The 25,559-nt window shown below is 35.7% G+C and overlaps 2 protein-coding genes across 13 annotated transcripts in view; one reads left to right on the forward strand and one right to left on the reverse strand.

Annotated features, from left to right (window-relative positions):
- Positions 1-25,559, forward strand: part of RALGPS1 (Ral GEF with PH domain and SH3 binding motif 1) — a 91,775-nt gene that overhangs the window by 20,317 nt on the left and 45,899 nt on the right. For 10 of the 11 annotated variants that reach the window (XM_015879390.1, XM_015879399.1, XM_032448045.1 and 7 more), the window contains 4 exons: positions 1,312-1,395; positions 1,823-1,912; positions 2,456-2,548; positions 3,704-3,830. In XM_015879390.1, coding sequence (XP_015734876.1) covers positions 1,312-1,395; positions 1,823-1,912; positions 2,456-2,548; positions 3,704-3,830 — 394 coding nt within the window. The remainder of the gene's footprint in view (positions 1-1,311; positions 1,396-1,822; positions 1,913-2,455; positions 2,549-3,703; positions 3,831-25,559) is intronic. The other variant, XM_015879397.1, reaches the window with a different exon arrangement.
- On the reverse strand, positions 6,249-24,737 carry ANGPTL2 (angiopoietin like 2). Of its 2 annotated transcripts, XM_015879403.2 has the most exons (6): positions 24,266-24,737; positions 20,198-20,280; positions 15,550-16,406; positions 8,721-8,914; positions 8,262-8,532; positions 6,249-7,829 (listed from the first exon to the last, which is right to left on the reverse strand). In XM_015879403.2, exons 3-6 carry the CDS (start codon positions 16,355-16,357, stop codon positions 7,630-7,632), a joined length of 1,473 nt encoding a protein of 490 aa, XP_015734889.1. In that variant the 5' UTR covers positions 16,358-16,406; positions 20,198-20,280; positions 24,266-24,737; the 3' UTR covers positions 6,249-7,629. The 2 variants fall into 2 exon arrangements, with proteins under 2 accessions (XP_015734889.1, XP_015734888.1); XM_015879402.2 differs by lacking the exon at positions 20,198-20,280 and having other exon boundaries at positions 24,266-24,730.

The raw sequence follows: 25,559 nt of genomic DNA on the forward strand, positions 1-25,559 counted from the left end.
CTGAAATTTGTGATTCCAAAAACTGAAGAATTCGTTTAGATGTGGTGTGAGGGAGAACTCATTTTTCAGTATGTAAAGATAGACTGCTTGTCAGATCTGTGTTAAGGCTGTCTAGATAGATACGTGGTAACTTGAGTCTGTAATTAAAAAGAGCTTTCTGGCAAAATCCAACATTTAGTTACCACTGCAAGTTTCTTCTGATGCATAATTTAATAGTCAATTTATTGGGGAACTCATTCCTTGTTTTGTTTTTTAGATCTTATAATAACTATATACTTCTAAGAAGAATTTCTGCTATCTATTTTGCTGTTTATTTGAATGATTATATTCTGCTGTACAGCAGTTGATTTTTCTTTTTATTTTGAACTGGATTGACTTTGAATTTAATCTCTGAGATGAAAGAGCATTTAAAAATGCTTTTTGGACTGCGATTAAAGCATGTGCTGTGCTGGCAATCTCTTGCTTTATTAGCACCGAAGTACTATTTTTAAGTACTTGCCACACTTCAGTCAAGTCTGGCTAAATTCTAATGTCTTAAAAAACAAAGCAAAAAAGCAAGAAAAAAAACTGAATCTGAAAAAAACAACCCAAACCTCTGAAGACTTGTCCAGTGTTCAGGTTATGGATTCTTTTGGTCTAAGTATCACTTACAGACTTTTCAATTTTTATTTTTTGTTTTGTAACAATTGTAAACATTAACATTACGGTTGCAAACCTGTGTTCTTTAAATAGTTTAGATCTCACATTTTAATAAAACAAATCAGAGTGAGCATGCTAAACTATGATACATTCATGGAAGTTTTACTAACTAATAATGAGGTTGACAATCAGGATCAGTAGCTAAGTTAACCATCTCATGAAGCATAGGTTTACTGTGTCTCTTAAAAATATATATATATATTTAATTGTAGTTTTGCTTACTGATATGTTTTAACTTGAAGTTGAAGTTTGAAGTAATTAGAAATTAACGATTTCTTTTACTCCTTTGCCCCCTGATTTGTTTCTGTGGGGTAACCCTGGACTAATTCAAGTGTATAATTAAATTTCAGAGAAATCAGTTGTGACAGCCTGCTTACTGTCCCTTTGTATGAATGTTAATAATGGTGTTTATTTTTTTCCCGGTAGCAGAATACACAAATCACATCTAATATGTATATCAGAAAAAGACAGAAGTGTTTGGTTAGACTAGTTTTCATCAGAGTGATGCCTTGGATTGGTTTTAGCAGTACATGGTAGATCTCTTGTGTCAGTTTTCTGTACTTGTTAACATTTTTCAGATGTTACCGACTCTGAAGGCTTTTTGTTTCCTAGGAACTAGCCAGCTGTGGGTGGAATAGGAAAGAAAAGCATATCCTTGCTCCAAATATTGTTGCCTTCACTAGGAGGTTTAACCAGGTAAATAATTGGGTAAATGTGATGAAGTACTGTTTACCAGTTGTCATTAAGTACAAAGAGAAGTAGATCTGCTTCTGTGAACTAAAATTTAAGAATATTTTTATAAATGTGGATTAAGATTTTTAAATGATAGTTCTCAGTTACTCTGTCCATATTTCTCTCGTGTCTCTAGACTTAGTTCCTAATATTTGTCAATGTGTTGTGATAGAATACTAGCAATTCTTTTTCTTCTTTTTCTGTAGCCTACTTATCCCTTTAGAGTCACTTCACTTATCTACCTACTTCTTATGTTCAGTGGTCGTGCTTTTGGGTAGATGAGAACTCTTTATCTTACCATGTTTTCTTCACAGAGCATCATAGTAGTTTATAAATGTCTTAGGCAGTAAAGTCCTTTGTTTTAAATAAATTGTATGTGTTTACTTTACAGGTCAGTTTTTGGGTTGTGAGAGAAATATTAACAGCACAGACGTTAAAAATAAGGGCAGAAATACTGAGCCATTTTGTGAAAACTGCTAAAGTAAGTGCAGATTTATTGTACTGTGATTTAAAGTTTTATTTGTGACCCTCTTATAATTAATACTATTAACATCTTTAGTTCATCTATTTGGCCTGCTTAAGTATTTCATTTCCAGAATTATACTGATACATTAATGTTCATTTTCAAGAACAATAAACCAAGTAATTATTTCCTATTTCATGTTTTCTGTTCCTGTATCTTGGTGTCACTTTGTCTCTCTGCCTCCTCATGTCCACTGTTTTTGGGTAATACACAGACAAGAACTTTTTAATTTTCATACTGTGTTTTCTTCATGAACCATCATGAAGATGGTACAAATTAGATAAACTTATTGTTTTAGGGGGTATATTCAAAAAATTTGCAACTTCTTAAGAAGTCTTTGGATTTCCATACGTTGATGGCATTGGATAATATTTTGTTTGTTTGAAGCTGTTGATGGAAACTATTTTATAAAGGCAACTTTGAGGTTAAATTAATCCTGCTTTGCTTTTTTACATACTAAAACTTACTACTTTTCTTTCTTTCTTCCTTTTTCTTTAACAGAAGCTTCTAGAGCTGAATAACCTTCATTCTCTTATGTCTGTGGTGTCAGCACTACAAAGTGCCCCTATCTTCAGACTCACCAAAACCTGGGCTGTGAGTTATCTCTTGACCATTGTCTTTTCTTTCTTGTTTGAATGCTGACATTTTTCTGAATATTATGAATTATTTTGTGCTCTGGGAGAAGACATTCAACATTCTTAGTCTTGTGGGCTTGTGGTGCGTTTGTTTTTAGTTTGTTTGAAGGCAGTACTGTCTTATATGGATTTTTGTTTTCTGTTTCTGTATTAGTTTGTTAACTGTGTGGTCTGTGCTGTTCCAAACCTGCAGAAGGCTTCTTTTCTTTTGTCAGCAATGTTGTTTTATGGATTACTCTTGTCAAGCCCATCCCTGTGCTGAACAAGGGAAACTGTTAACTCATGAATGTCCACTGCAATATTGCTGATGTCAATTAAAGAACTCACAGTTCTGTAGAACAGCCAGATTTATGATTGTAGAACATTGTGTGGAACAGCTGGACTTATGAGCTCTAAAATCTTAAAGTGATCCAACGGAGCAGTTGTCGTCAGAAAGTCCAGCAGCGAGTGAATGTACAGTATGACAGTTCTCCATTCATTGAAACAGTTGGCTTTTAAAGTGTCTTAAAAATACTGCTGGTGAATCTAAAAACAAATGAAATTGAGAATGTGTTTTTATAGCTACAGTTGCATATGTTATGTTTGTGGTTTAATCTTCTGTTAGAATAGTATATTTTGCAGTGCTGTAGTAAGTCCAGTAATATAAAAGTGTCAGCATCATGGGAATTTACTTTTCTTAGATTTCTTTTTTTTTCCCCAGAAAACTTTGTTGTACTTCTAACGTGACACTGAAATGGCACTTCTTGCTCTTTGTACTCTAAAATTCATAAGATTTTTAGCAATTCTAATAAACTAGGAACATTTGGATGACTGTAAATAACGTACCTTTTTTTCTTTAAAAGTTTTAGTGCCCCTGAGATTATTCAAAACTCCACAGTAGTGATATGTGGGTAAATGATATCAATCAGAAACAATAATTGTATTTTTCATAATTTAAAATTGTAAGATTTTCTAATTAGCAGCAGCACTTTTTTAAACATGCTACTGTGGGTGATAATCAATTAAATTTTAACTTGACTGTACTGTGGGTGATTCAAATAAGTTGGTATTCGTTCTTGTCTTTGTACAGATTCTTTGTTTTAAATCCATGTAATCTTCATTTTTTTCTATGTAGCTTTTGAATCGCAAAGACAAGACCACTTTTGAGAAGTTGGACTACTTACTTTCTAAAGAGGACAATTACAAAAGAACACGAGAGTACATCAGAAGCTTAAAAATGGTTCCAAGTATTCCCTATCTAGGTGAGTGTGAAAATTTGGCTTATTTATTTGTAGCTCATTTTTAAATCTCAAAAATCAGTGTATAGTGTTATTTACCTGAACTTACTACATATAGTTGGTTTGCCTCCCTTCATTTCATGAGATTCTGTGAAATCTGGTGGAGTTTTTAATGCTATATTCGGATCTGTTGTGTGCATTACCTATGTCTGGAACTTATGTCTTTGTTTAAGTGTGCTTTTGAGATCATCAGAATATGCAAGAGCACTGTTTCAGAAATGTCTTCTGAGTACAACCTGATCTAATATGTCATTCCTGTAGCTTTCTATTTTTTTTGCTGGACTGTTTTCTTTTAGATACCCCATAATTTGGTACCTCTATGCTGTATAGTTGCTTTATGTCAACTTCTTGTAAATATGTTGAAATGGGGAACAAACTACAGTGCCAGTTTGGCATGTTTTTTCAGTAACTCCCTTTTTTTCTTCATATAGACAGATTGTATCATTACTTCCCTTACTGCTCTTTTGACTTCTGGTTCCTGAATAGTACTGAACTGTGTCAGTATTCCTGAAGAGCACCCTAAAAGCACAGATTCCTGTTAAACAAAGCATTTTGTTGCACTGGAATGTTTTCAGAATGCTGTTGTGTTTTATTTTGTCTGTTTTTAAAGTAAGAAATCAATCTCTGAAATACTTAATTATATTTTTTTGAAAGTAATTACTTATAACTGAAACAGTAAGATAATTTACTGTAATTATTTTCTCTGTGGAAGTATGCGTAATAAAAAGCCGAATATTGTAGCCTTTTGATACTTAAAGGGAGACTATAAACAGGAGGGAGACTGACTTTTACATAGACTGCTAATGGTGGGACAAGTGGGAATGGCTTTAAATTAAAACAGGGAAGGTTAATTACATAGTAAGTGGAAATCTTTTACTGGGAGGGTAGAACAAGCTGCCTGGAGTTTTGGATGCCCTGTCCTGATGTGTCCAGGCTGCATGTAACACTTGGCAGCCTGATCTGGTGGGTGGCACCCAACCCACAGCAGGAGTGGGGTGCTAAAAGAGCAGGATGTTTTTGTTTTGCCTTTAATTTATGATTTTGGTATTAGACCCAAACTTTTAATTTTTCTCCTCTGCTCTCAAGAAGTGTTTGGTATCTATTTGATAAAGAAAGTGCGCAAATAGTATTTAAAAATAACACCTTCATTAAAGACCATAAAAAGCTCTTGTAATTTGCATAACCTGCAGATTTAAAAAAAAAAAACCACAAACAAAAAAACCATGTCCAATTTGAATTATTATTATAAATTCATCTTTGATTGAAGGTGACATCTGTGAGTGCTGTTGTATCAGCTAAAAGTGTTGGGGGACAGTGAAGTTTCTGCAGCTGGACAATTCTTTAAAAGACTTTGTCTTCCTCATATTCTTTTCCAGGGAGGAAAGGTATAACATACCTAAGTACTGTTTCAGACCTTAGCTTGCCAGAGTTTGTTTTTTTCATCAGACTTCGTATCTCCAAGGTTAAATCACATCTTCATGCACTGACTTCTGTGCTTTGTGTAGACAAAACTCTAGGCTAATTACTCAGGTTTTATGTGATGTGGTTAGGGAATATGGCCTTTTTAACAGCCTAGATATGGATTTAAAGCTGGTCTTGGGTGTATGCTATTGAGATGCATCTGTAGCAGTATTTACTTCTACAGAAAAGCACCTGTAACACTCATGTTTTAAAAGTTTACAAGCACCGTAGTCAGTTACCAGCAAAAAGTAATTCTTCCAAACTAACAGATGCACCCATTGTATGTAGGTGTGTTGTGCTCCTACGGCATGTGTTATGGTAGCATGTTACCAAAGGAGTACAAGAGAAGCATGGAGTGTGAATGTGACGTAAGGATGTTGCAAAGCTAATTTTTTTTCAGGAAACGGATTATTTTGTTATAGATGTGTGAGGAATTGAATATACAAACAAACCGTGCATATTAAAGAAGTTTGAAGTGGCTCTTCTAAGGTCGGTGTCAGTCTATTTCATGCATTTGCTTCTGACAAAAATACTGGTTAATGCAGACATCAGTAGGAATTTTAGTGTTTTAATGCTCTAATCCGAATTGTTGAAACACTGTGGCCAAGCTGTAGAGCCTGCAAGTATGTGTAATGTTTCTTTTCAGGAAGCTGATTGTTTTCCATAGTCTAGTAGATAACCAGTGGAAGATAATGCCTGGATGGTATTTGAAGCTTGTAATTTGTGACCTACCAGAAGCTTCTGATCTTTAGGATGTATGGAAATTCAGCATTTTTTTCTCAGCTAAAGGTCACTTTATTTGGGCATTTCATGCATAGCTACATAGCAGAGTTGATGTGAATTGCGAGACAGAATTGTGTGTAATTAAGTAATTACGCTTTTCTGCAAATAACCTGAACTAAAACAAGATCAAATCTGAGCGTGTCAAAATAACATTTGTTGCTTTATTAAAGGATTACAATATTACAGGTGTAATCTTACTTATTAAAAACCCTGCTTTCGGTTATATACAACATATGGTACATCAGTTTAATGCACATCATAACTTTGTAAAGAAGTGATGAGGTAAAGAGGGAAAAGATGTGCAAACAAAAGCACCCTGTGTCTTGCAAGCTTACCAAAAGATGTGTTGAATTTCTGGGGGCTTTTGCTTTCCCTCATACATTTGTTCCTTAACCTACATTTGTCATAGTTGTTTCTATTTTATAAGGGGTGTTGTAACAATCTTTAAAAACCTATCACAGGAGAATATTTGAATTGTATGAGTCCATATGTCATAGGCGTGACTGAACTCTAAATATAGATGAGTAAATCTGTATAATAATTTGAAATCAGTATCATTATGAAATATGGCAAATAACTGTTTATGGCTACAGATAACTTCTTTATATAACTTCTATCTACTGGCTAAAAATATTAAATAGCTTATATATTGGTATCCCTCATTTTCCTGCAAAGTTGGATAGTCCCTTTAATCCAGTCATTTCTGATCATGGAGCAGTTGTATAACATAGTATAACACATCAGCTATACAGCATGTTATATCCATAGTAAATCTAGATTAGTTTACTTGTGCAGCTACTTCATTTCGATTAAAAAAGAAGAAAAAAACCTAATTTTTCATCTGAAATACTTGAATCAAATGCGAATTCTGATTTATAGGAGCAGATTGTTAAATTCTCAAGGTGAAGGGGAAAGACTGGGTTTATCACAATAGTAATGATTTGAATATCTGCTCACAAATTCAAGTTATATAGTACTAATTTTATTAATGTGAATTAACAAAGATTAAGTTAGAATAATCACACTGCTGTACATATACCAGCTACATAGTTCAAAGGATATGATTTCCTGTGTCAAGTAATTGCTCATAATAATAATAATAATAATAATAATAAAACTCTTGCTGTACAGTTTGTAAATTGAGAATATTTATACATAATATAATATTCAAAATATTTAAATGTTGTGGCAGTAATTTTAGCATCCAAATTTAATTTACAGGGAATAAAAAACAGAAAATCTATCTACAGTCCATCTCACATGTCAATTCTAAAAGGCTTAATATCACAACTTTTAGTATAAAGAGGTGTTTTGAATTTTATGTCGCTTCCTTTTTTCTTCAGCTTTTATTTTCCTGGAATGATTCTTGGTAACACAATATACAAGCCCTCACATCTTAGCAATAAATGTACAATATTTTACATTCCTTATTTCTGAAAAAATAATTCCAGGTAATAAAAGCATAGCTTTACATGTTTTTTAAAACAGAACGAGAAAGCTTGCCAAGAGAAAAATTATTTCAGTGGAATGTGTTGGGGTTAGGTCTTATCATCATAACAACTTTCTTCAGTGAGTACGATCCTCCCCTGAATTCAGCCCAGTAAACGCCATCCTGATACCGACTGCGGTAGTGACCACCACGATACCAAACTCCATTGAGATTTGAATGAGCGCACGCATTGTACCACCATCCTCCCTTTTGGTAATGTGCACAGTTACCTGTAAAAGAGAGCTCAATTTCAGTCTCAGCAACAAAGATCTTATAGCAAGCAAAAAAGCTCAACACAAAGCGCATTTTTTTAACTGTGTACTTATTAATGTGTAAACTGTGCAGTGAGTGTGAGGTGAACTAAGCCTTTCTTCAAGAACCATGTTCTACAGACAGACTCACTAGGCTGCTCTCCTTTACTGGAAAATCTGTTGCATTGTTGTCCCAAATAACCCTCATAATATGTTTTGTAGACCCTTGTTTAATGTAAAGAATATTTCTGTGAGAATTTTTAATTAAGTGCATATGAGAGTTGGCTGACACATCAGTTAGTTTCTGCTTCATTAGCTAATAACTGACAACTCTTACATTGAAAAGTTAAATTTTATCATCTGTGTACAGCTACAGTTTATTATGCAAGCAACCAAAAGGGACCTCGTTACCTGTGTATACATCGTGGTCCCGGTCCAGCGTGGTGAACTGTTTACCATTGTGCCAAGTGAAAGAGTCTCCTGCATTGCCGTTGTAGCGTCCCAATCTCAGCTTGTAATACTCACTTTCTGGCTCCAGTCTGAAGCTGGCATACTCAGCAAAAACTTTTCGACCTGACCAGTCTTCCATTGTTATGAGCAGTTTGTAGTTGCCTTGATTTGTTAACCAATAAATGTTTTCTAAGCCGAGCCAATATTCTCCGTCTATATTACCAAATCCTTGCTATAAAGGAAGCAAGAGAAGCATGTTAGTATTGTGCCTGCCTTATTGGTAAATCTGAATGTATTCTTAAGTAGACGGCAAGCTCCTTTTTAAGTAAGCTGTTGGCCAGACTCTAAACTCATCTTTTAAATTACTTTACCAGTAATTTTTTGAGGGTAGAAGACATTAAACTGCTCACTTGTCCTAACCTTGTATGTCTCCCAGTTTCTGAAAAAATTGACAGAACCATCCTGCCGTCTTTGAATGACTGTCCAGCCACCGGGGTCGTGCCGCTGATCACACCAGACCTGCATAAGTCGGTTTGTGTTTTCTGGTTTTACAAGATAGATGGAGCTTGTGTCATGGCCATCTTCTAATGCTTGTAGACAATCTCTCCAGGGTCCTATGTCAAAACAGTAAGAGTCTGCAGTCAAAATGTGATTAAGCATAACTTAAATACAGAGCAGTATTTGATTGTTAGTGTTTTTCTCTGCTTTTTAGAGTATATTTCCTTGTGCTGAATAGCACTTTTGTTGTTTGGGTGGGGGGTTTTTGGGGGTATTTTTTTTTCTTTTTGTTGTATCGGAGCTATGGTGTCTGCTAAGTCTTTTCAGATTTACTTCATCATAATGTTATTAGTGGAACGTTTCACAATGAATTACTGATACAGGTAGATTTTTAAGGCAGATGAATTCTAATAACATTGGTCATATTTTTCAAGAAACCAAATAGGAATTACTCTGTAGATAAATATTAATATTTTAGAAAACAGAATGATAAGGAGGAGGGATTGTCAGATTTTTCTTCTGAGCAGTCACTGTTAAGCATATATTGCTGTTAAAAGTATCTGCCTTTAAAAAGGAAGGATTATTTATTATTTCAGTTAATCATTAATCTTTTTTTTTTTTTTTTTTCCCCTCCATAATTCACTGTCCAACACTAAAAGTGGTGGGGCTGCCCTTGTATTTAGTCAATAAGGTAGTGATGAGTTTCATGGAACTGTCAGTGGTTTTTCCTGTTGTTATTTTGTCTTTTTAACAAGATCAGAAGTCATTTTACCAGGACATAATCCAAATGTCTGATTGGTGGCAGTACTGTGTTCTTGTTTCCTCTGTCATACTCACAGGCTCGTTCTCTATTTCTGTTGTGGCTAACTGTTCAGGTTTCTGGAAATGCATATGTAGATGCAGTATTCTAGGACACAGAGGTACAAGGAGATGGGTGTAACGAGTGCTGGTAACTTCTATTGCTCTTGTTTACTTTATCAATTTAGTCAGACTTCCTGCTATCAAAGTGTTAGAAATCAAATGTATTATGTGTTCTTCACCTCTGTGTCTTTATATTTAACCTAACAGAGTAGAGCATCTTTTTTCCAAAATTGGTTAGGCCCAGGCCCAGGCTGCCTGGAGAATCTGTGGATGTTCCATTCCTTGAAGTGTCCAAGGCCAGGCTGGATGGGGCTCTGGGCAGCCTGATATGGTGTTGGGCAACCCAAGGTGGGGGAGTTGGAAATGGATCATCTTTAAGGTCCCATCCAATCCAGGTCATTTCATCCACATGTGTTTTGTAAACTTTTAGGTGTACCAAGCAAGTCTAAGGAGCAGTTTTTCTCTATAGGATATTGAAATTTTACTTGGAATTCATGTTTTGCGTAGTAGAATACTTAGTAAAATACAATTACAGTTATTTTGATCAATTTCCAGTGCTGGCCTTAGGTTACTTACTGGCTATTTACTGATTCTTCTATGTAATTTCTTAGTATTGTGGACTTATTCGGTATTTTGCAGAAGTGATTAACCCAGCTTGCCCTTTATGGCATGAGTGGGAAACAGGACCACAAATAAGAACGTGAAGTGAACAATTTATGGGTGTTTGTGTTTAGAAACTCAATTTTTTCTACTCAGAATCAAAACAAAGTATTTTTTACATTTCCCCTTATTTAAAATAGTAATGTTTTTATGTAACGCTTATTCATGGAGTTGAGTAAATTTCAGTTGTATTTTGATTGCTGGATCTGTGTACTTATCTATGTACTACTTCATCAGTTTTTTTCTTGCGGGAGGTACTGAGCTGGCAGTAACAGATATTCCCATTATATAGGAGAGAAAAAAAAGCAACTGTGTAAACTTCCTCGCACTATAATACACGCCATACACTTGTTCTTCCTGAAAAACAAGAATGATCTTCACTAGAAATACTGAGAGAATCCTCCATTTTTCAGTTAAGTAGTTTTGATAAAGTCACTTCAAGGGAGTAAAGCAGACCTTTGAGATGTAGTACCTTTGTAATCAATGTGTCTTTCAACAGAGAACATGCGTTTAACCTTAGAAATATTTTTGGGTGGATCTGTAGGATGGATATGCATAATGAGACTGTGCATTTAAATTACATAGAGACCACAGTGGTTTTTGATAACTGATACTCTGACATCTTCAGTATAGCTTTGGACTTGCATCCTTTTATGCCCATGGAAATGAAATCTGTCCTAAGTTGAAGAACGTGAAATACATTTAAAGTATGTTTAAAATACATTTGTAGGTCACTTCGTTAACTCAGCATAATTACTTTTTCCAGCCGTTTTGTTTTGCATCTGCTTTAATTTCTCTCTTCTGTAGTCATTAATTGTTTGGATTGTATTCATTTGGATGAATGCACATTTGGCAGTTAAACTGCTTGTTATTTTGCATTATTTAATTATTTGAGACCCGTACAATTTAATTATTAATGAGAAAAAGGATAGATTATACTGTAAGTGTTAACTCCCAGATAACTCCTACCTAACAGTGAAAAGTAGATTCTGAAGACAAAACTTCTGTTCTTAAAAGAATTATTTTGTATTAAAGTGGACAGAAAAGTTTCTCTAGTCATATTCTACTCCTTGAATTTAACTGGAATAATTAAACGGTGCTAAACAGTATTTTTTTCATATGCTTTTCTAATATTAATGTTAAAAATAAAAATAAAAAGCAGAGTTGTATGACTTAATTGTATTTTGTCCTTTAAATCTCTCTATTCTTGGCCGATATACATGAGCTGGAAGTGTTCTTCTAAATTACAGATTCATATAATTCTGCTTTGCACTATGTTCAGTCTGCAAAATGTTTCAATAAAATGAGCTGTTATATTTCAAGCTTTTACAAATATTTGCCTTTGTTAGAACTCAGTAGTCACATGTCATGCTTAATAGGTAACTGGAAGCTTGGGTTTATGTAGCTTTTAGTTAATCTAAAATCATTAATAGAAATGAAAGAGAATATGAGATATTTAAAAAACAGAGTATTAACTCAGAAATACAAATCTGACTTTCTATGCAGGTTATGTAGATAATTAACTTAAATGTTGCTTATTTTTTGAAACTTATTGCCCGTCTCTTTCAAGGGGTTCCTTTCCAGGATATTATATTTTTTAAGAACATTTGACATGGATGCATGTTTAAATGCTTATTATTTAAAATGGACTGGAATACTTAAAATACGAAGTGAAATCACTTACTAAAATGAGACATCTCTGGTATATGGAACTGTATTTCTTATGTCTTGATAGAAGATTAACTTCAGCCTTCTTTTTTTTTTTCTTTTTTTTCCCCCCAAGTTATTATTTAATCCCAACTGAATTTAGAAGAAATGTAACATATGCCACTGTCCGTTTCTTCATTCTTCTATCTATGCTGTTTACACGTATGCATACTGAAATTTCACTTATAAAATTACAGTTACAGCTTCTAACTTCATTGCATTTGTCATTTTCTATGTGCTTTCTACCTGATGTGTTTTTATCAAATACCTGCACTTACTTTTCCTTCAGATTAATCCTTCTGCCATACTTTTTTTTCTGTGACACAGTCATAGTACTAAAAGCAGTTCAGGTAGACAAAATAATGAATGTTAGTGAATTTATTATGGGAGTGATTAACAGAGACATGACAGTACATAGCTGAATCCTCAGATACTGTGTTCCACTCAACAGTCAGTTTCAGCCTGCAAAATTAATGTCACGTTGTGTATAGATTTTTATTTTTAAATTGAACAATAATATAATTTTCTTGCTAATTATTTTAAGTTACTTATTTCCAACTACCTGTTTATCTGATTGGAGAAAAGTGTTACCAGGTTAAAAAATAAGTAAAAATCAATAAAACAAAGCTTTGGAATTTCTTGGGGACAGCTTTTTAATAGATGCATGAAATGGGAAATAGACCAAATAAAGAGCAGGCTTTCCTAAGTTTGAACCTAGCGAGCAGGGAAGAACTGATTGAAAATTTGAAATGGAAAGCATTCAAATACATCAAACTTCAGCAAATTCAGAAGAGTGTGAAGAGACAATTATTTAAAAAATTCAAAGAGTTTAGAAGTTCCTTAAGAACTATCTGTTGAGGACACTGCAGTGGATTTTTTCTGTTGTTCAAGGCTAAGGAAAACAGAAACTAACGTGGCTAGATTATTGACTTACTAGGAGCATTGAAAACATGAAGAGAGCTCAAACAGAGTAGATGCTAGGATGACTGTTGATATACAGTAGTAAGTTTAAGATCAAGGGAAAAGATTGATCTGCTTCTTTGCTGTGAAGAAGACTGTCAACAGATTAAAATTAAGAGGTACCTAATCCCTTTCTTCCATCTTGCTTTAGTTTTTGTGGAAAAGGTCATGTGGGGCTCCACATTTCATTGAACTAAGGAGCTTTAGCAGAGGCTGAGAACTTGAAAAATACAGAAAGGACTGGAGAGAAATGTATATGGTGGACAGTTGTGTTTTTTTTTGCTCGTATGGTGGTGTTCGTGGCTTGGTGCTGCTTTTCTTCTCTTTCCTAGTTTGTTCCAGATGCCTATAGTGAACTGGATTAAGCTTCCTTCTGGGCATTAATAGTGGGAGGGGCTTTGAGATATGTTTGGAGAATAGAAAACATTCTGAATCATGAGGAGAAAGTATTAAGTGTTCCTTGCCCACCAAAAAGGTGGAGGGGAGGGGAAGAGAGGAAGATTCCCTGGAAATAAAAGGGCAGGTAACTTAGCTTCACTTCTTGACATTTCCTTAAATTAATCAAACTGTTACAAACTAGAAAATAAGTAGAGAGATTGATATCAGAGTGGATTTGTACAGAAAAGTATGAAATTTATTTTTCTAGTAATTGTATCAATAAAGAGAAAAATAGCAGATATTAAATCATCTTGGGATGTGACTTCTGGAGATAAACATGACAGCTAGATAAACAGCATTTTCACAGGCAAGTATGGGGTTCTACCACACTGCAAAGCGAAAATGACTCAAAATGTTTCTCTTTGCAAAAAATGAAGTTGTTGTATGAAGTTAGATCAGAAAAGGTACTTTGCAGTGAAATCTGTTCTGTTCTGCTGTGTGACAGTACAGCCTCAGCTCAAGTTTGTTGACATTCTCTCCTAAATGAATTCTTCATTCAGACTGTTAGAACATAGCTGTTGGTGTGGGTGGTCTTTTGTGGAAGTCAGTTGGTTATTACTGTAACGTTCTTTGGCTAAGTAGTCTTAGTAAATTTTATCTTTTTTCCCAGGCTTTAACTAAGCTATTGAGATTTCTTTGTATTAAAAACAATAGTAATAATAAAAATAGAATAGCTATGACTTAAACTATTTTCCTTTGTACTTGCTATTCATCTAAAGCATACTGCCTCCATAACCAACATCAACAAAATGTATTTGTTTGTAAAATCACAGAATCTCAAAACAGTTGTGACTTAAAAGTTAGGGAGTTAAAAACATGAGAGCAAGAGCAAATGTAATTTCTTCCTTTTTTAAGAAAGAATTAGGGATTGAAGTTTCAGGACAGTTAATTTATCTGTGCTAGGAATAAATAAAATACTAGTTTTACATTCTACCCTTGTTGGTTTTATTAATTCCCAGGCTAAGGAATGTTTTAGCTGGAGCTGAGGTTTATAAGATAGTTGTAAACTCTGCAAATGAAGACTTAACAACAAAGACTGAAATAACCATAAAGTCGCTGTTTAAACTGAAGCCACCTGTTACCGTTTTGTGTTCTTCAGGTAAAAAGCATAATAAGGTAGAAAAATAAAAACTGCATTAGAATATCAGTTAAATAGATTATTAAGTTGTTCATCCCAAAGTCTCATTTGCTTCACTGGGAGTGTCTTCATTTATTTTGATTAGCTTTTTATTAACTCAAATGGATTACTGTATCTAGATCTAAGGGCAGCTATTCACATGAATCTGAATACCGAATGTTACTTGAGTTTGGACTAAAGTCTAAAACTTGTTTAACTCTCCGAATTCACTATATACTTAGACTGTTCCATTATGTCATCCACCTACTCCTGTTTTCTACTTTCTGTTCCTTAATAAAAGCTTTGGAAACAAATCAAACTGATACTGTTAGTGTAAATTTAATAAAGTCAGGCTTTAGCAATCTGAAATTTGAAGCCTGTTGTGTCATGCAGATAGAACTCTGCCCAAAGAAATCTCCTGCTAAAAGAAACAGTAATTTAGGTTCTCCAGGTGATTATCAGTTATGTTTACTTTCTCATACATTCTCAGTTTCTGAGGTATCCTGTCATATATTGCAGATTTTTTTTTAATTTTTTTTTTTTTAATATCATGTTTAGTAATTTGTACCAGTAATAGATTTGGAAGCAGTTTAACTTCTACTTTTTCACAAGAGATGGCCTTGCACCTTTCTATAACCTTAACTGACAATAGTATAGTACTAACATAGTGACTAAAGAAGTTTTGAATGACTGTGATCTTTTTTTTTTTTATGCTTAAAAGGAGCAGATTAGAACTTTGCAGCAAAAAGTGTAGAAGTACTTTCATTATCTAGTAGCAACCACGAGTATGGTGGTCTGAGAAAGTGAAAGTCCAGTCATACTGCTACATCTTGGGCTTCAAGCTCTCCCAAAGCACTTTTGCCATTTGTACAGCTGTTAGACTTGGCTCAATTTATGCAGACTGTCAGGTCTTAAAATCTCAATCAATTCAAAATCATTTAATTTTGCTAAATATTTCCTACTTCTTTTTCTTATAATTAGTGAAGGCATATCAATAACATTACTTACCAGATGGTTTATCAGTTGAAGTGGGAATACTAGTAACTGCAGGCATGGTTGGTAAGGTTGGTGGCAGAACCTTTAAGTTCTGATCACTCTGAATCTCGTTAGTAGATATCTGGTTAATCATACGGTTATAAGTAGGAGGCTGGTACGCTTTGCTTGGCGGTTGTGGAGTTTGTGGCAGAGGCTTTATGGATGGCATTCTTTGACAGTATTCTTCTAGCTGGTTAATTATTATTGACTGGTTATTTGCAATTGACATCAAATGTTGGTATTTGTACTCTAAGTCCTTGTATTTGTTTGCAAGCTGCAGCATGTCTGCAGTTTGATTCAAAATCTTATTCTCAAGTTGGGAAAGTTCCAAGGCATTATCCCGCTTTCGGATTATCTCATGTAATAACTGCATATAGAGTTGTGTGACACGAGAGTTCATATTTCTGCTCTCTTTTCTTAAGAGCTTGACCTCATTAACAATCCCACCATCTACCTCTACCAGTTGCTGGAGAGTTTCTATTTGTCTCTTTTGTTTAAGGAGTTCATTGTTAAGTAACTGTAATTCTTGTTTATTTACCCTGTTTTCAAGGAGAACCTCAGGTTCCTTAGAGTTCACGCAGATGGCACCTGTCACTCTCTGCTGAGGTACTATAAAGGTGTAAGTGCATTTGTCCTGTGCATCACTGGAACGCTTGTATCTGTTTGTATAAATGAACTCTTGTTCTCCTTCCTCATTATTGTCTTCAGGTTCTTGTGTTTTGCTAGCAGCAGTTCCTACAGCAGCTATAAGCATTAAACAGATGAATCTTGTTGTCATCATGATCCTCTATTTCTGGTCAAATTTTCTTCTTCAAAGAACTTCATAAAATCTGTTTTAAAATAAACAAATTGGTAATTCAGTAACAAATTGGGAATTCAGTTCATACTTAAAAACAAACAAAAAAACCCACTTAAAGTACAGTATAATATTGCATAATAATTATGAATAGATGAGGTAATTTTCTTGTCCAGTATGAGATCGTGTCACCTAGAGGGGACATCATAAGAAATGAGATATATTGTGCTATTGTCACAAGTGCAGCAGTTGCCAGTTTATCTAAAGCCTGCAAAGAACCACAAAACATTTCATTTGAAATAATAGTCTTTGAAGAGTCCTTTCTTCCAAGCAATTATCACAAAAGTTTCCAAGATTGGTGTTTTCATTTAAATATAAAATACATTTTAATTTCTTAGACCTACAAATATAGCCCTTAAATGTAAACAAAAGGTAGGTAGATCTGTTATAAGTTGTAAAAATATTGAATAGCTAATTTGCAGTATTTTATAAATGTAGATAGAATTGCTTAGATGAAATGCTACAATTTTAGTTTGGTCAGCAGTATTAAACCTTACAGAAAAAATTACTCTAGTCCTTAATTAAAACCTCTGCTGCCCAAATACCGTGGGCAGCAGAATCTCTTGTTTTTCCAGACCAGTGGAATTGATAACTAAAATTTGTGTTTATTGTGTTTTGCACAAATTTACATTTATTCTGGCTCTCTGGAATCACCATCTTTGTGCTTAGCCTGATTTTAATAGTCTCCCCTTTGGAAGGGGAAAGAAGCATTTAGATGCACATGGGGGACAAAGATGACCCACATCTAATAAAATCAGCTGCTAGTGTTTATTGACATACTGCAATAGGTCTGTTATGATGAAATTACACCAACTTTTTTTTCTGTGAGCAGCTTAATACTCAAGGTGGAAATTTGAAGCCATCACAATCTTAAAAATATAATCTGATACCGCAGTTTCAGAGGCAGCAGTCTTCCAGAAGTGTGAACTTTGGCATGAGCGCTACTGCCGCAAGTAGAGAACATCCTTTGATAAAGGCTGATAAGCTGCATAAATAGATATCATTTATTTCTTTGATATCATTTATCTCTTATAGCTTGGTTAATTTTAACATTTGTGTGTGTGTGTATTTATATAAAGTAGAATCACATGAACCCCAAGGTTGTAAAATACCTCCATGATCATCTAGTCCAACTATCTATCTCCCACCAATAGTTCTCCACTAAACCACGTCCCTTAGTACCACATGTATATGTTTCTTCAGCACCTCCAGGGACAATGACTCCATGACTTCCCTGGAAAGCTCATTTCAGTGCCTGACCACACTTTTGGAGTTTTTCCTAATATCCAGCTTGAACTTCCACTCGTGCAACATGAGACCATTCCCTCTCATCCTATTACTGTTATCTGGGAGAAGGGGTCAGCCCCACACCTTGTTGTAACCTCCTTTCAGGGAGTTGTAGAGGGCAGTAAGGTCTCCCCTGAGCCTTCTCTTCTCCAAACTAAACAATCCCAGCTCCTTCAGGCACTCCGCACAGGACTTGCACTGCAGACCCCTCACAGCTTTGTTTCCCTTCTCCAGATATGCTCCAGAGCCTTGATGTCTAACAGTGAGGGGGCCCAAAACTGAATACAGTACTTGAAGTGCAGCCTCACCACAGCTGAGTACAGGGGGATGATCACCTACCTCCCTGCTCCTGGTGGCAACACTATAGCAACATATATAGCAACACTATGGCAACATATATAACAACATACAAGCTAAGATGCCACTGGCCTTCTTGGCCATCTGGGCATGTTGCTGTCTCATGTTTAGCTGAGTGCTGACCAGCACCCCCATGTCCATTTCTTCCACAGTCTTCCAGCCTCTCTGCTCTAAGCCTGTAGCACAGCCTGAAGTATTTCTTGTATTTCTATACAGATGGGCTGTTACTGCAAATGTCTCTGGCACAGTACGTGTAAAATGGGCATTAAATGAGTGTTTGAATTGAAATAACTTTCTTTCCCTCAAAAGCAGCTATTCTGACCTGCTGAAATGATTTTGTCTTTCCTCAGAGCTTACTTGTGTCTGTTTACAGTATCTCATGCCCTTATTCAAGCATATGATTTAAGACACATATACTTTTCCAAGCTGAAAAGATACAGAAGAACTTAAAACAGCTTGGGTTTTCTCCATTTATCTTTCTTTTTTAAGAATAGCTTAAGAAAAAAATGAAATAAACTCTATTTGCCTCATTCAAAATGAGGAAGATAACCGTCAGTGAATGGCTGAAATGCTTCTCTCTCGTGGTCTTGTCTGCATGTCACCTTTTCTAAGGTGCTCTTTCTATAAAAGAAAATACTGGAAGTACAATTTGTAAAAGAATGGTCCTTCACAACCAGAAACAAGAAATGTTCTGTTTTCATGTCTTCCTGCCAGCAGACTGTTTATGAAACAGTGCTGTGTCTTTCATTGTTTCTAATTGTTGATTTGAGGGGGGAAAAGAAAGTTCTGAATGAAGGCTATTTGTTCCATATTATGATAGGCTCTATCAGATAAATAACATTTCTTCCTAGTTAGATTCATATGTACTTCATAATTAACATGCTTGTTTGCAAAGTTCTGAATGAATTTTAGGGAGGAAAAATAAGCTTGCTGGTGTTAGTGGGAGGGTAGTGAGATAAGCACTTCTGAGGAATGTTTTAATGTTTTTGAGTTGCTTCCTCTTCTTTTTTGAGACTACGAAATTCATAGGACACCAGGTTTTCCTTCTCATGAGAGAGAATGATCTTACCTATTAGATATCCAGCATGGTAGCTTTCTGTTTTCTCCTGTTGTATTATGCAAAGCGATTGCCAGTATTCTTTTGTCCTTTTCTAGTGCTGCTTCTTGCTGATAATTCATCCTGTTTTTCTGGCTAAGCCCCGCTCTTTATCTCTCCCCTTCCTATCAGCTCTTCTGCACTGGATTAGGAGAGAACTGTATGACTAGTGTCGTGTTGATCACCAGTGCAAAATCCCTCTTAGGTAATTGCAGATTTCCAACTTTGCCATTGCACAAGAGCACATTTATATAAAGGCATGCTTGGAGGTTTGGTGAGGATTTTCTTTGCTGGAAATATCTCTCTTATTAGAACATCTCCAGGAAACAAGCATACAAACAAAAGCAGGAGAAGTGAAAGATTCTTAAAAAAAAAGGAGATGTGTAATTCTAATTAATAATGAAATAGAACTTCTAATTAGAAAAGGTAAGAGAATTTGAAGTAGTTTCATATCTAGATTCTGGCAGTTCAATAATTGTGTCCTTCTGAAAACACTGTTTTAGCAGAGCTGAGTTGGTACACTGCCCGACTCATAATAGTGCAGGTGCAGCTAAAGTCAGTTTTGTGGATGCTTACCATCCTTGGTAGTATTTATTACTCAAATGAAAACTTTCTTTAATTGTGTAACTGCATCTGTACAAAAACTTCTGGCAGCTCTGCTGTGCATTATGTTAACTAGGAGCAAAGTATTTTGGTGATATTTCAAGTTGTGGACCAAATGTTGGCCTACTTATGTATATAATTGAAAGGAGGTAACAATGACTTGGTTTGTTTGCTCATTCATTGTTTGCTCAACTGATCATGTTCTGTGACCTGCTGAAAAAAAGGAAACAAACTTTCTGAAATGGTTATTGAATGATGCAGCTTTTGATTTTTTCCCCAGTCTTTTAAATGGAAAAAGCAAGTAAATTCATTGGCTTTGCTTGGAAATGGTTGCATGTTCTGTACGCTATCATACCTGAAGAAATTTTGGTTAGTCAAAATATATGCTACTTTCTGATTGTTATGATGATATTGAAACTTACAGGTGATATTTCAGTGAGTGAAGTATTTTACCAGCTGAAATTAACAGCTGCTTCTCATCCTGGACTTCATTACTGCCACAGTCCTGAAATGGTGAAGTTAAAAATATTTCTGTTTGTCAACTATTACTGTTCAGCAAATGTTCAGAGTTGCTTTTGTTGTTGTTTTTTGGCTTACCTTAAATGAAAGTGTGAAAGGTAGTAATGCCAGCAGTGGGAGTTCTTAAGCTGTTACACAATGTGCACTTAATTGTACACATTCCAGCATGTGTACCATTTTTTTGTTATTTGTTCTGATTCCATCATTTTTCCAAAGTAGACACACACACACGTTTTTATTCAGTAATTTTTTAAGGTTTTCTGAAATATTTTACCTGTCTGTGTGAGTTTTGTGTGAAAATGAGAATGAGTGTATATATCTACCAGATGAGAAGTACGATTTCAAATAACGTAATAAGGTATAACCATTTTGTAAAATACCACCAGTAACCCATCAGTGCTATGGCTCTTCTCTGTTGGATGCAATTTATAAATAAAATGGACATTTGCAGTATTGTTCCAGCAAGAAAAGGTTTTTTGAAAGCCTCAACATGTATTATCAGTACTTTTGCATATAGATCTCAGTGCAATGTTATTTCAGCTATTGAGAGATTGACCTCTTATCTCAGAGAGTCTGTAGTGTTCTTTTCATACCTACAGACTGTGATCCACAATAAAGAGTAGAGATGGCAGGAAAACCAGTGAATGCTGACTAAGCAGTGCAATCAGTTCTCCTTTATTTTGGATTGTGAGTCAGTTCAAGGAGGAAATGTTTTGACATCTAAGAAAGCCATAACCTGTAATACAGCATTTTGAAGAAATACTATGGCAAAATAACAAGCTCTGTAAATCCTGTGTGGAAGACATTCCCTAAGAAAAGTATGGAAAAGAACTGACTGAAATTCCTATCAAAATAGAAATTTAATCAGTCTGGATTCCTTCTACAGATAGAGTACTTAAAGGAATCAGTAGGCTAAAAACATTTCAAGTGCTTCTTGCTGCTGCTCTTGTTTTTCTATATATAGTAAACTGTTATTAGGTTAGAGGACTGTAGTTACACAAACATTAGATGCTAAGGGATGTAAATGTAGCTTCTGTCCAAATGAGAAATGACACTGTACCTACTCTTGGAGACTGCTTCACAGAAAAGACACTTCACCACACTGAAGCCAAGGTCTTATGAAAGGGGATTTCTAAGAACATCATTAACCATTGTAGTATGGTTATTAGTTAACTTTACTGCAAAGATAATCTAATTAAAACAATTAAAACCAATTTGGTTTGAGGAGCTAATACTTAAGATCTTGTCATGTGATGAAGATAGCAGGTTTTTGTTTGTTTTTTGTTTTTAATGTTTTTAAAGGTTTGTATTTTGCAGTTCAGGACCCAAGGATGCAGTTTTTGTCTATCAGGCTTCAGTTACAATAGTCATTATAAAGAAGGTGAAGGCATCCTACCTGAATTCTTACACTTAAGCAGAATTGTTTGTGACTGTCAAAGCAAAATAAAATTCCCCATTTAACTTAGGATTTTTAAAAACAACTGCCCTTAAAAACTAGTTGCTACCACCTTCCCTCGTTGTTATTCAATTTCCTTAAGGAGGCACCCAGAGTACATACATTATACTTTCAAAGTTAGTTTCAGAGTTTCAACTTTTATTATTTATTGTCACCTTTTCTTTTCAGAGGGGTGGGGCTTAAACATGGCTTTTGTTTCCTTAAAGAATTAAAGATTGGACAGATGAGATTCAACATAGTGAATTTATTCCTGTCCTTGTGAGTCAGAGCAGGATGAACAATTCACAGGACTTACAGTGCAGACTGAGTGTATGTGCAGGTCTCACATATCAGAGCTGAATGTACTGATTCTTCAGAGCTTTTTAGAAATACCCAGATAGATGGAAAAATGTATCTCTGTTAAACATGACATGCTTGCTGTTTGCACACTGCTAGTGTTTCCTGAGATTTCCCTGTATGATTGTTTTAGCTTGGAGGAAATAAAAAAGCAGTTACGCTATGTACAGGTGAGTTTGATTTGCTGCATTAGTACGCTCTGTGACAAAATTCAGTTCTGTGGGCTAATCAGTATTTTTTTGTGTATTGCTCATATTTAATGTGCTAGCAGTGATCTGGGGGGCGGACTTTCCCTACACACACTATATGCTGTGTGCCACTGTCTGTGGTTTCCTCAAGAATTTAGATGCAGAGTAACAAAAGGTGTTGTATTAGATCTTACAGAATTTTAGCTTGAAAAGATAAGCTGTCGGACTTGATTGTGTGTTGAAACATAGTTTGAGATTTTAGTTTTTCACGCTTCTTCTCTAGAATGAACAACAGATCTCCACTATTTCTTTAATGCTTTTGTGTTAGATATTGGAAGCATTGGAGGATTGAATTATATTAATCTATCAACTTTCCATGTCATTTTCATCTGTGATGTGATGTGATTTCTTCATTTTTGCAATATTTGAGGGACTTCCATCAACACAGCTTTTAGTTTAGAATTAACTCTTGCAGCTTGGTGGGGTTGTTTTTGTTGTTGTTTGTTTGTTTTTCAGTGAAAATTACTGCTGTGCAAAAAACAGAACACTCAATTTTTCAGTTTCGTAGAAAGAAATTCACAGTGAGAACACTGCACAGCACTATGCATGCCACGTGTATTAGGAAAAGTTGTAAGGTTTTGATGGAAGTATAATAGGGGATAGGAAAGGGCTGACGCATAGTGGCCTGCAGTTTCAGTTACAGAAAGGTAACGTAAGAGGAAGTTAAACTTCAAGTTTATTGGGTGGAGTGATTTTTGGTGTTTTGTCACTAATTACTTTCATTCTAAGCCATGCCATGCTTCTGGCAGAAAGCTATTAGTTGCTTTAGAAGCTTTCAATGTAATGCATTCTGTACTTTCTATAGATTTTTAAAAATTTTTCTTAAATTTTGTCCATTTACATTTGTGTTAAAAATTTTTGTTCAAAAAACTGGCTCATTATTCTTAAAATAATGGTTTTGTTACTGAGTTAACAAAGTTAGTAACAAAACACTTCAGAATGACAGTGCCTTCCTTCCTGCAGAACTTTTGTTTTGAAATAGTACCAACTGCTGCAGTAAACTTCTTAAGATTATGTATCCTTTGCTGCTGTCTAACTTATAAACTTTTTGGCTTAAGAATAAGGCTTTTTTTTTTTTTTTTAGTTACAAGAAGCATAGATTGGGGTTACTCAAAAGGAATTTTCGCCCTTTATTGGATTGTTCTTTGTGCTTTACTCGAGTTCTGTTCTAGACTTGGATGGGAGTTACTGAGAGCACTGCTTTTGTTATTACTTCCCTCAGCAGCGGCCTCACCTTATTTTCACTTAATCCAATCACTAGCAAAAAGTATTCATAGCGTGCACACTCTTAGTACAGAATAACCCTTAAACAGATTCCTGTTTTTTTAAGTGTGAACCTTTTTGTTCATGAAAAGTTGTTGGATCACATCACACTTTTACATAAAAATACTCACAGATGTTGTGCTCTTTTATTAAATTGAACTTTACTTTGTAGACTCTTCAGGGTTCCAGGAACTGCCGTCTCTTTGATCAGGCACAAGAGTTTGAAAGAATGTAGATTCCATCATTTTTAATACAAGCAGTCCATTACGAAAGTTATCATAGAAATCAGTATGTCCTAAAAAGTTTGCTGAGAGATGTACAGCATTCATAAAGCTTTTGCAGCCAATTGGAAGCATTAAGCCCAAAGTTACATGCAGAATTTAAAAAGGTAAGATAAATGTCATATTCAAGAAAATAATGGCAATGTGGCTTTTCAGTGCTTGGTTTCATAAAAACTCTCAATTATTTCCACAACTAAATCTGTATGTCCTCATTCTTTTTAATTTTGTAAAAAGGGAATAGGTCTGTTGCTAGTACTAGAAAGCAGTAGTGTAATGTCTTTGAAAAGCCTGCATTTGCACATATGCAAACAAATCAGTCTTTGGACACTCAACATAGAAAAAATCTGCATATTTTATATTTAATCCATTGGTGGTGTGCGTTCTTACCCTGCCTCCTCCGTCTTCTTTCTTCTGTCCTCAGTGTGCTTTCATCAAAGCTTATCAGAACCGCTTGTCCGTACGAGCTGTGACATCTCACTTGGCTGTTGGTATCATACACACAAGTCCTCCGTCGCTGAATAGCTTTGTATGCTGCACTGGAGTTCAATAAGCAAATATCTCGATGTTCTACAAAAATAGATCCCTTTCGTCGTCGTTGTTGTTTTAAGACTTCTCACAGCTTGGCCATGTGTCTGTACAGTGTTACTGTCTGAGACACAGGCTTCCTTTCGATAGGAGAGAGCTCGGCATTCTGGTTTTAAAATCGTGAGTCCATCATTTTCCGCGAGGCGAAGCAGCCTTATTTGAACTTCAGTTCCTTTGTGAGAGCATTACATCTGTGGGGGGAGCACGCAGCGGGCAGACAAGCTCTGGTTGGGCGGATGAGCCTTTCCTCCTCCCCCTGACGCTGGGGTTCCACAGGCGAAAGGCGCGCGGGGCCTCCCCTCCCGCCAGCGGCGGATGAGCGGCGGGCCGGGCCCGGCGGCGCTGTGACCTCAGCGCCCGCCCCATGCGCAGAGCGGGGCTGCCCATGGGCCGCGCCAGGCGCTGTGGGCAGCTGCAAGACGGCGGGGCTGTGCCGGCATCCAGAACGTGGTTCAGCTTTACTCCCGGTGTTACGTAACGTACTGCATTTGTGAGCGTTTTTCTCAGCTCTGTTTTTGTAGCTGAAGTTTCTTAACTACGAGTCGTGACCGCTTGTTCCACGGCGTTAAAAACGGGAGAAAATTCGAGCCAGGCAAGCTGCCGCTTGCTGTGTTGTTGCTGTTGGTTAAATAATCCGCGATAATCTCAAGGAAAGTTGTTTTTTCCTGTGGTGATTCCACAGTGTTAGGAAGAAATCCCCAAGAAGATGGTGTGAGTTGGTGTTGGGCTTTTAGGTGAAAGGAGATGTTAGAATGTGCAACTACAAAGGATCCGTCCCCAAAATGTCGGTGTGTGGGGGGGTTGCTTCCTGCTCATAGGCTTCTTGCAAAACAGTATGAGGTAGACAGAAGGAATGTATATAGGTTGCTCCAAAAGTGATGCCTCCTGTTTATTTTCACAGAAACTACAAGAAATACAAAGAACACAATAGCATTACTTGATAGAGCAAATTCTCAGCTATGAATCAGTTCCTTTCAACATTGTCTCCACCATTAGCTTTGCATTTTCACCTGCAATGAACAAGAGCATGAATGCTGCACTCATAAAAATCTGCACCTGCAGAGAAGATCCACCATCACTGTCAGCACTGCTGAAA

The sequence above is a fragment of the Coturnix japonica genome, chromosome 17 (genome assembly GCF_001577835.2).
Source record: "Coturnix japonica isolate 7356 chromosome 17, Coturnix japonica 2.1, whole genome shotgun sequence".
Classification (NCBI taxonomy): Eukaryota; Metazoa; Chordata; class Aves; order Galliformes; family Phasianidae; genus Coturnix; species Coturnix japonica.